This window comes from Neolamprologus multifasciatus, chromosome 3, assembly GCF_963576455.1.
Source record: "Neolamprologus multifasciatus chromosome 3, fNeoMul1.2, whole genome shotgun sequence".
Lineage (NCBI taxonomy): Eukaryota > Metazoa > Chordata > Actinopteri > Cichliformes > Cichlidae > Neolamprologus > Neolamprologus multifasciatus.
The window spans coordinates 24,154,434-24,165,018 of NC_140441.1; the positions used below are offsets into that span (position 1 = coordinate 24,154,434).

The 10,585-nt window shown below is 40.1% G+C and overlaps 2 protein-coding genes across 3 annotated transcripts; one reads left to right on the top strand and one right to left on the bottom strand.

The window, feature by feature from the left end:
* The first annotated feature begins 2,711 nt into the window (after window positions 1-2,711).
* Window positions 2,712-5,201, top strand: msmp1 (microseminoprotein, prostate associated 1). Its single transcript, XM_085153923.1, has 3 exons — window positions 2,712-3,290; window positions 3,415-3,523; window positions 4,320-5,201. Exons 1-3 carry the CDS (start codon window positions 3,179-3,181, stop codon window positions 4,489-4,491), a joined length of 393 nt encoding a protein of 130 aa, XP_085010049.1. The 5' UTR covers window positions 2,712-3,178; the 3' UTR covers window positions 4,492-5,201.
* Window positions 5,019-10,437, bottom strand: rgp1 (GP1 homolog, RAB6A GEF complex partner 1). Of its 2 annotated transcripts, none has more exons than XM_085153919.1 (9): window positions 10,192-10,437; window positions 9,886-10,001; window positions 8,840-8,973; window positions 8,195-8,278; window positions 7,857-8,006; window positions 7,367-7,513; window positions 6,965-7,092; window positions 6,669-6,846; window positions 5,019-5,429 (listed from the first exon to the last, which is right to left on the bottom strand). In XM_085153919.1, the coding sequence occupies exons 2-9, from the start codon at window positions 9,999-10,001 to the stop codon at window positions 5,206-5,208; spliced, it is 1,161 nt and encodes a 386-aa protein (XP_085010045.1). In that variant the 5' UTR covers window positions 10,192-10,437; the 3' UTR covers window positions 5,019-5,205. The 2 variants fall into 2 exon arrangements, with proteins under 2 accessions (XP_085010045.1, XP_085010046.1); XM_085153920.1 differs by lacking the exon at window positions 10,192-10,437 and adding an exon at window positions 9,528-9,656.
* Between the last annotated feature and the right edge of the window lie 148 nt (window positions 10,438-10,585).

Here is a 10,585-nt window from a genome sequence, read left to right on the forward strand (position 1 = left end):
CAAAATACAGTTTTAAAAAATCAACAGTGAAGCTGCAAATCAATTTAAACATAACATACAAGATGAGCTGGTTTTAAAGCTTTTTTTAACAAGTCGCGCTAAGGGGTCAAATGCACTCTAACTTAAGAGCACACCACCAAATATAAAAATGCTGCACACAAAACATATCATAAGCACAAGTGGAAGTGTTCAGGAAACCACAGCAACTGAGCCATGAAGTGTTTGACCACTACAGAGCAGGTGACTGAGTGCTGAGGTGCATAGTGGGTAAAAGTCTTCAACTTTGCTGACTCAATAACTGCAGAGCTCCAAAACTCCTTCGTCTTCTGTGCCTGAGCAGCTCCTGTAGGTGTAATGTGAAGGCGACCCAGCACCTTTATGTTTACCTGATTGATTACAGTTTTCATCTGAAAATCGTTGAGGAAGGGCTACTACTTTATTCCCATCTATTGTGGCCATTTTTGTCTGCTGCTACTTTTGTCTATTTCTAATCTGATATTCACTAAAATTTTAAGTATTTAGTGTAAATTTTAGCTCAAAAATGAGAAAAAAGAGACTGATGCACCTTTGATTTTTTTTTTTTTTTTTTTAAGCTTTTTTCTATTTAATCAATACAAACAATCCACTTGTGAAACACTGAAGATGCTAAAGACAAGGATTTCATGTTCTGTGAACTTTTCCCAACCCAATTAAAAAACACTTGTACCCAATTAAGTGCATATCCATGAAGGACGAGAGGTGTGTGAGAGGAAAATCTTTTGTTTTCAGAGGTCCTCCCTTTTCATCAGCACTGACGACAACATATTTGTCAGATCAGGGTGTGAACTCTTTGTCAGCATATGGGACCCCATAGGCTCTGAGGAGGTCTCCGCCACCCAGGCTGAACTATGGAAAAACATCTGCATCTAAATACTGACCTCAATCAGGCCTTTACGTAGCCTGACTGACACCTTAACGTGCCGTTAGTCTTCTGCGCTGCCTGACAGAGGCAACTGTGAGTCGGACTGAGTGAAAGAAGAAGCACCCTTGGTCGATCAGGGAGACCTATCAACACTCTTGAACTATAGAGAGAAGGCATGTAAAGCACCATGTTACAGGGCCCCGGGGGCTCCTGTGAGAGGCATGAGAGGATTTTTCCTATGATCTCGAGCTCAGCCTGCAGATAGTAAACAAGTGGAAGAAGATGAGCTAATGTTTTGTTGGCGTGTGGATTGATACCACACTGCAACATACGCTCAGATGACATATTTAACTTTTGACTTAACGCCATTTTCCTTGGATGAACAATCCATGAAAAATTGCAAAAGAACCGGGCAACAAAGAAATACACCTGTCTGCATTACAGACATTATGAATATGAAGACACATGTTTCCAGTGACCAACTGTGATAAGAGGAGCAGTTCAAACTTTATCTTTGATTGTTGTTTAGATGATTTGGCATGGACCTTTTTTTCAGTCAAATCTTTTTCTTAAATGTTAGGTTAGTTACAGTGGGGAAATAATTATTTGATCCCCTGCTGAACAGTTTCATATTTTTATGGTAGGTTCATTTTACTGGAGAGAGACGGAATATCAACAAAAATTCCAGAAGAGACACACTCCATAAAAGTTATAAACTGATTTACATGCCATGTATATAAAAGAATTTGAAACAAACTTGATGTTAGCGTCAGCTTGGTCAGTGGTAGATTGAGGTTTGTGCAAAAGAGCAGGAGGCTGAAATGAAATAAAATCCATCATCATCATTACCCGTTTCCCCTTGGGGGGGAGGGGGTTCTTAATCAAGGTGACTGAGCTCTGTTCCCTATGATGCTCCACATCCTGCTAAGGAAGCAATCAGGAAAAAGTGAAAACAGCCAACATCTACATTAACACACACTCTTTTAATAAACTCTGCAACACAGAATTTAGGTTTAAATGACAAATAATTAAAAATTGTAAGCAGCTGTAACTAAGGTTTTCATTATGATACAGTTAGGATGGCCAGTCTCATACTGTCCCTCCACTTTCCACAAACTGTTACTTAATTAATTCTCCCAAAATATCAACTAAACCCAATAAAAAAATCCCTCCAAAAGAAATGTATACGTCTTTCTCATTTAGCTTTCAGTATCCATCATTTATTGATACTGAAGCTGGAATTATGCCTTAGGCTCATTAAACTCCTGGTCTCTCGGAGTCTTTTGATTTTCAAACACTCCCCAAACATACTTCTTTCATAGAGCTGGAAATATGTTATCATCCAAAATCCCATGTAAGTGTTTAGATCAGGTTAAAAGAAATCTAAATCTACAAAAGCCCTTGATCTACATTCACATATGTTGTTCCCACATCTGCCAATTCCTTCCTTCCCTTTTAATTTAATTACATTTAGACTCCTTTCAGTAGTATTGAATTTCATTTGTATGGTAGCAGTTCACAAAACAGTCACCTGAAAGTGCTTTTTAGATTGGAGTGTAAACACCTCACCACATGAGAGAGAAAACCCCAAGAATCAAAGAATTCCCGAGAAGCAAGCAGTTTGGTGAAAGTGGGAAGGAAAAACTGCCTTATAACAGGAAGAACCATTCAAAAGCAGAACAACCATGGAGAGAGAAGACCGCATTTAACGACACACAGTTGTGGCATATGGACACTATGGACATATGTAGCTGCCAGAGCTGAAAGCACCTCGCAGAATCATGATTATATATTTTAAATTTATATTCGACACATTTTCTGAGGCTGTGCAGTGATCCTCACAAAAACCAAGAGGGAGGCTGAGTGATGATGAATCATGTTTTACATTTCCATTGCCCTCTCTCTCCACCTCCTCTCCTTGGACGTAACCTCTCTTTCTCTCTCTCTGCCCTCCATTTCACCTCTCTGCTACCCTTCCCTCTCTTAGTCACCACGTGGATGTGTCATTGTTTCTAACACTTCGGAGGTTCATGCCTGCTGAAGCGCATCGAGGAGATCTCCAGAGTGCCAAAAGCGTGCCAAGATACAACTTTACCCTCCCCTCTACACAACACCTCCACCTCCTCATTCCCAACGGATGGCACCGCTGACACTCTCCACAGCCAAGTCTGTGGGCCACATGACGGTGCAAGCCACACCTCCACGCCATGGTCATGAACCCTCAAAGCATATAAATGAGGGAAGAAAAGGAGAAGAGGAATCACAAGCTGACCAGACATGATAAAGATGGAGCTCTCCAGGGTTCACTTGTTGCTTGGAGCCGTAGGGTTTCTTCTGTGGACCAGCGGTGGCTCTGCTGCACCCATGGAGTGCCACTTCAGCTCCAGAGGTGAGATCCAATTCTTTGTAACCCTTTTTAAAAAAAAACCTAAACATTTACCTTTAAAAAAAACCCATCAGTTTATAAAAAATGTATTATTTTGAGCTCTTCCCCCGACCATGTGTTCGTCTAGCTCTGTGTGTGTATGAGGGGAGGCACTACTCACTGGGTGAAACCTGGATGGACAACGCTTGCATGCAATGCACCTGTCTGCACCCTGTTGGGGTCGGTTGCTGTGAGACGTGAGTACACAAACAGACGGTGTGATTTGGTGTCCAGATGCCAACAGTTTCTAAACTGCATGGTTTAAAGAGACTGAGTGACTTTGTTTTCATGGTGGAACAGTAGTTTCACCAGCTGTTTTGCTTAAGAATAAAGAAAGTGACCACAAATGTTGTTAGTCTGCAGGAATCTTGTCTGTGAGGTTTTTTTTTACTGATATTATTCTAGTGTTACTCTTGTAAATCACAGGTGGCTGCGCCTTACTTTGCAGATACTTTTAAATATTTAAGGTAATGCTTTAGAAGCCAAATATGGTAATATTTAGTGTTTCTAATTACATTTTTTATAAGCTTCTCTCGGGTTTTTTTTTTTTCAATAAAAAAAATTACATGTTTTCAATTGGGCACATAAAAATATTCAGATTTGACAAAGTGTTTCGAGTTTTTTGTGGGTACCCAAAAAATATCCCAGGGCTGTAGTAAGAATGTCACTAACCTGTGCAATCTCTGACTCAAACACACATATGTATGTACATACATATGATATGGATGATATAGATATGTACATATCTATGTTTTTAGATTCTATTTTTACTCTATACTTTGTTAGAAACTCTTTATTTTTGTATTTTATGAGTACTTAGATTGCTTTCTTTGTACTGAATGGGACCGCATATAATATCGTTGTGCTTTTGGCAAAAATAACAATAAAAATGAGATTCTGATTCTGAAAAAGTTTACATTTTAAAGCGTGAAGTGAGAAGTGCAAGGAAAAGAAGGTTTGACACGCTTTACCTTCCTCTTAATTACTGCCCAGAGTGCATCGGCCGGTGGATTTCCCTGCATGGTGTGAAGTGCAGGTGGAGCCAGTGACCTGCAAAGTGTTTCTAGTCCAGTCAGCTGACCCCCGCCTGCCCTGCTCCCCGGGTGAAGCGAACAAGGACCCGAGCCATGGATCGCTTCAGCTGCAGCAGCATCTCGAAGGCTAGAACGCAACTAGCACTGAGTAACTCTGCCGCCACTCTGCCTGCCCATGGAGCCGATACTCATTACAGTTAGATATCCATAACCAATACTCATCTTCAGTATATGAATTATTCATGTAGGGAATATGATGCTTAGCAATTTTTAAGCAAATGGGCAGCAATTTACACAAAATAATTTGAAGTCTTAACAGATGTAGAAAATATAGGTCCCTGCCTGCTTTAGAAGCATTTCAATTTCTGTTTACACTTATATCAGTTAGCAACTTGTCTAATCCCAGCTGAGCTTCTTATGAAACTCCTTTTAAGTTTACAGGATTTTAAAATGCTAAATAACATCAAATCGTTAAGTGTTTCTTTGTTCAGAGATCCTGATATTAATCCAACTGCTATCTTTAATTAACCCACTGATGACATTCTGTAAATATATAAATGTACTTTAATATAAATGTCTGTTCAGTTTGACCTGTTTGCTGCTGTAACTCATTTAACCTCCAAATAAAAGTGTTGTTTACATGAAGAAATGACAGCGATTTAAGTCACGCTTTTAATTTTCTCTTACATCTTGGTTGAGCGTTTTGCTCCAGATGAAAGAAAAAGCTCTGATTAACCATCGGAGGAGAGTCTTTGTTCTTGAAATGTGCATCTACATCTCACACACACACACACACACACACACACACACACACACACACACACACACACACACACACACACACGTTAAATGGTAATGGTGTTGGTCCCTGTAAACTGGGACACGTAGGAAGCCAAAGCCGGGTTGGTGGGCAGGACTTTGATTGGTAGATTCCAGCTGAAGGTGTCCACATCCACATGCTCCGCCCCAGCCCACACTGTGACCTCTGATTGGTTCTGCAGGACAGTGGGCGGTTCCATAGGCTCCCGGGCAGTAACAAATTCAAAGTGCAGGCGCCACCTCAGGGTCACTAAATAAACAAAAGAGCCGGAGTAAGTAATTTTCTTTTCATATACATTTTCATATACATTCTATGAAAAGTACCTAGGTTTATGTGTAGATGTTACCGGTCATGTCCTTTTTTACACTTTTGCCAGCACATTCCTACATTTCTTAGTGTGCAGCCACAAGGAAAAATAAGGAATGAAACTTTCCATATTAATAGGTGTGAATCATTTTTATTAAAATTTAGTCACTGCCTTAAGGCACTGTAAACCCACACTGGTTTTTGTGTCCTTCTCTTCTGTGGTTAGCCCATTGAGTTTACGTGTAATTGATATTGTCATTATCCAGGTTCAGACTACACAGCATCAGCCCGATTATGACCCAGCCCAGCTTACACAGGGTGTTGTTTTGGTTCAGAAACAAAATGTGCATCGTGCATAACAGCTGATCATTTTATCCTGCATTCCATCAAATAATGGATGAAAACTCACACTTCATCTGGGAAGCCTGGCCGGTACTTTAATAAAAACGTTAAAATACTGCCTTGGAACATCTGCTACAAATTATGAGTGAGAAGTAAGAAGCATTGGGTGAAGTTTAGCCCCTTTATCTTAAAAACATTTAATTTTACAAGTATTAGAATGTATTATAATCTTTGGCTGTCATACATAAATATGAATATTTTGAAAACTACATACGAAAATGATGGAGAACATCTATTTGATATGGCTAACACAAACTCACGCTTTCTGAAAGAGGTTAATATGGGTTTAGGATGTGGTGTCATACCAGGGGAATATTGTATTCGATTTAGATGAAACTTTCTTATTCAAACTTTAATATTCATGAAATCCTTTACTTATTTTGAACCATATTTTGTACCTTGTATATAAGTCCTCTACCTGCAAAACTGTGTTTCTACAGGCCTGTACTGTAGAATCTGCTGTCAGCAATAGAACATCCATTCTATCTGAACTTCATCCACACTACTGAGAGTCTATATGGAGCCATAGTACAGACACTCAAGATTATGTCATTTTTAGATGCCTTCTGAAAATGTATGCAAGGAAAACATCTAAAAACATCCTGACATTCATCGCTTGAAATTCTTTTCAGAAAACTAGTGATAGTAGGAACCTGGAATTGTGCTTAGCTCATATAGGCAATTGATGAACTATGCCTACCTTAGTTTCTATGACACTGATCTAATTGTTGAGATATGATTGAGCCGTGAGTCAGACATAATTCAGCTTGAATGACTTACCAATGTCTCTGCTGAAACCCGGCGTGACATTCAGGGGTATGGGAAGAGAGAAGTGGCTGAAGGCCGTGTGGAGGCAAGACTCCAGATGCCGCCCGTGTCCAGTCACACTGGGAGTTTGTCCTGGTCTACGCTGGTACTGCTGCTGGATCTCCTCCTCACTCTGAAGGCTCACTGAATACTGAAACACACACACGCACGCACGCACACACACACACACACACACACACCTTTAGAGAAAATTCAAAGGGTGACTGAATTGGAAAGTGCATCGTATGAAAATTGTAGAGCAAACACACCTGCAGGCAGGGAATGTCTCCCTCTGAGAAATTAAACGTGCCGATGATGTCCTCCCCGAGTCTGTAAACAGTTTTAAAGATGCAGAACTTTGCTACTTTCCCACGCATGTTGGTGATATTAAACATATCTGGAAAAAACAAAGACACACACATCAGATGTGGAGACACAAAAAGAATCTGCTGCTTTTATTTTTGCCTTTCAGGTACAGAAGGAAGCCAGCATTTTATAGATGGACACGCTTATGTGAATGTAACAACTAAAATAGTGAGAAAACAGTTTAATTTGTCAAAATATCCCCAAAGAAAAAAGGGGTTATGCTGACGTTAAAAACAATTTGCATGAGAGCACAAACTAGAGTTTAAACTCCAGCAAAGAGCAGAAGGGCAGAGAATCCGACTCACGGGGGTAGCGCCTCGAGGTGGTGACCATTAACATGTCCAGTGCTCTCTCCAAAGGCCGAGAGTCCCTGCGGCTCACTTCCTCTTCCTCCAGGAAAGGGTTGGAGGGGCAAACCTCTTCATCCTGGGGAAATGAAGGCTCTGGCATGCCTATGTGGGTACATGCAAAAAACACCAACATCAGATAAAAGATTCTCATTTTTTAAAGTCAATTTTCTTGGCAACCTATTAAGTACTTTCTATAAAGCAAAGAGCTCTGGTAACTGTGACATAATCAGACTCTTTTTGCTGTCCAGAGAAAAATGAAAATCTACATGCCTGGTTAAGAGACCACAACAAAAGTTTATATCCACAGTATTTTTTTGCCAATACTTCTCTGGTTTTGCTGTCGTTCTAATATTATACTACAGCTGAAGCAAAGATCTTTCAACCACTGTTTCTCTGTGGCTACAACTGTAAAATGAAAGCCAGAGTCGGTCAAAAGTCCATTCACCTTGCAGAACCAACACTCTAAAGGGAACACGAAGTAGCTTGATGGGCGAGTTGACCCTTTGACAGCCAATGGTCAGTTTGTAGACGTACTTCACCGCCTGACCACGGAAACTGGGAGGCCCATCAATGGGAACAACCTCACTGTATGAGTCTGTGAAAGAATGACAATGTTTGCCAGACTGTCTGAGTCTCACACACACAAATGAGATAATGCTATATATGGAAAACCATCTAGAAACCTCATCATTATTGTGTTAAGTTTTTTATTCTTTAACAGCAGTGTAGATATTTTACTTCACATTACTGTTAACTTTTTTCCACAAATGTAAAGACATGTACATGTTTTACTCTCTCCAGGGTCCAGGCGCAGGTCACAGAATAATATCTTAGGAGGAGTGTCCAGCACACACTGCCCTCGTTCTCCTGGAGAACAAAGCAGGAGATGTTAAATGTATTACACACTAAGAAAGCTATGGAAAAAAGGCTACTAATATGTTGCTACTTTTCATTGTGTGTGAAGACTCGTTGGCAGACACAGCAGCAAATTTATCCAGTATTGGGGATTTTCTTTTTTAAATTCACCTTGTGAACCTTGCATGGCTGTAAGGCAGTTGGATGTATGACCCATACATCCACTAAAGTGGTGTCATTATGCAAATGCACTGTTTATAAGATTGGGGAAACCTGCAGTCAGCTGAGACTGAAGAAGTCACTTGGATGAGTGACGAAACGTTTCTCCCACTGAAAACGCTACATCCAGATGAACAGAATCAACTTTTGGATGTTATAGTGGTGTAGTTTAACTCTTCTGTCTGTAGTCCACTGACATATAGTTTATATAACGTAAGACGTCTGTTTGTCATTGCGTTTACACTAAATGTTTTGAAGTAGTTTAGAATATAAATATTATTTATCTTGAACCTATGCTAAAAGATAAGTTTATGCTATTTCTGCTAGTCTTAGATTTCATATTTTATTTCTTACCTCTGCTTGGGATGAGCACAGTCTCGCTCTCAGCCTGGACATCCTGTTTGTTGCCCTGAGCTGGCAAGGCTACTCTGTTCTCACTTGCATGAAACTGACAGTGGATCTGGGCGCTGGCCCATGCCAGCATCTCACTGGAACAAAAAATCAGAATCAGACAACAAGGCTTACACAAGGGTACAATTATTTCAGTGTCCTCTGTGTTACAGTCTACCAACAACACCAGGTCACAAGATACCATATAAATCCTAATAACTGTGTTAATAGAAGTGAAATAAAAAAAAACCCAACTCCTTCCTGTTTTAGCTGCTCTGTTTACAGGTTACCACAGTGGATCACCCGCCGCCACCTCCCCATCTCCAGCATCCTCTGTCAACCCAACCCTCGGCATGTCCTCCTTCACTACAGCCATGAATCTCCTCTAAGGTCTTCCTCTTTTCCACCTGCCTGGGTGGATAGTTGATCCCAGGAATTTAAGCTCCTTCACTCACATGTCTCCTTAAATGTTCACTTTTCCATCTGTCTCCCTCTCATTCACACACATGCATTTTGTCTTGCTTCTACTGACTTTCATTCCTCTTCCCTCAAGTACATACCACCACCTCAGTACTCAGGGACTCTTGCCTGACCAACACCACTGCAAACAAGAAGGGCACAGAGAAGATCCCTGTTGTAATCCTACCCCTACCTTGAATCCATCTGTCTCTCCTACTGCACACCTCATCACTGTTTTGCTGTCCTCATATATTTCACCACCATCACACGCTTTTTCTAGATCCTTCTAGAAGACGTGTAAATCCTTCTAACCTTCTCTATACTTCCCAAGGAAATAAAGAAATCATTTAGATTACAAAATATTCTAACAGCAGGATATCAGAAACGTGTTATTATTAAGAATCCTTTTCTGTAAATCTTGCCAAAACAAAACCTACCCTAATTAAAAGCCGGCATATTAACATACGACAGTCAAAACAAAGAATAACACTTGGCTGATATTCCCTTATTTTTAATCTCATTGAACAAGGAGCAAACTTGTAAAATCCTACCTGCTCGCCGAGGTGGAAAGATGAGACATCGGGTTGGTGAAAGTTACAAGACACTCCATGAGCTCCCCGGCCAGAAACACTGAGCCTCGGGCCATAGAGGCCACAACCTCGATCATCTAACATTACAAACCGACAACGCTAAGTTAGAAAATGAAAAACTTAAACGATAATATCGTGAGCACATTGCAGTCCTATCTGATGTACTTTTTTGTCGTTACAGTTTGACCAACATACAGCCAGTATGAATTTCACTTGTTGGCCCTCTTTGCTAATGACTGTAGTTTTAAGGACAAGTTTATCACATACCTTCACTTCAAGCGATACTGCGGCAAAGCAAACACGCAATGTTACCCCCGAAGAAACCTAAATACACTTCTTGAATAAAAGTATACCAAATTTCTCAATTCATGCCAATCCGAGCATAGCTTACTTAGCTAGCATTCCAGCTGGCTACAGTAAACAAAAAATACGTAGACATTCTGTTTCCGGTGCTGTTTTACCAATCACGAACAACGGGGAATGGAAATAAGATTAATAACAAATAAGAATATCTATACATATATTTTTCCTTTCACACGATATTTTAAGATTACCTTTAAAATAATACGTTATTTAAAATTTGGATATATTAAAAAATATAGCAAGCGAGTGTGTGATGTTGCTATGGTAACATATACGGAAGTGATTACAAAGAATCTTT

What these genes read in the sequence shown, in the direction of transcription:
- msmp1 (XM_085153923.1), top strand. Translation starts at nt 3,179, where the DNA reads ATGATAAAGATGGAGCTCTCCAGGGTTCACTTGTTGCTTGGAGCCGTA. An exon ending in GTGCCACTTCAGCTCCAGAG is followed by an intron (nt 3,291 to 3,414) that starts GTGAGATCCAAT and finishes GTGTTCGTCTAG; the next exon opens with CTCTGTGTGTGTATGAGGGG. An exon ending in GGGGTCGGTTGCTGTGAGAC is followed by an intron (nt 3,524 to 4,319) that starts GTGAGTACACAA and finishes ATTACTGCCCAG; the next exon opens with AGTGCATCGGCCGGTGGATT.
- rgp1 (XM_085153919.1), bottom strand. Translation starts at nt 10,001, where the DNA reads ATGATCGAGGTTGTGGCCTCTATGGCCCGAGGCTCAGTGTTTCTGGCC. An exon ending in TAGAGTGTTGGTTCTGCAAG is followed by an intron (nt 7,514 to 7,856) that starts GTGAATGGACTT and finishes GTACCCACATAG; the next exon opens with GCATGCCAGAGCCTTCATTT. An exon ending in GGGTTTCAGCAGAGACATTG is followed by an intron (nt 5,430 to 6,668) that starts GTAAGTCATTCA and finishes TTGTTTATTTAG; the next exon opens with TGACCCTGAGGTGGCGCCTG.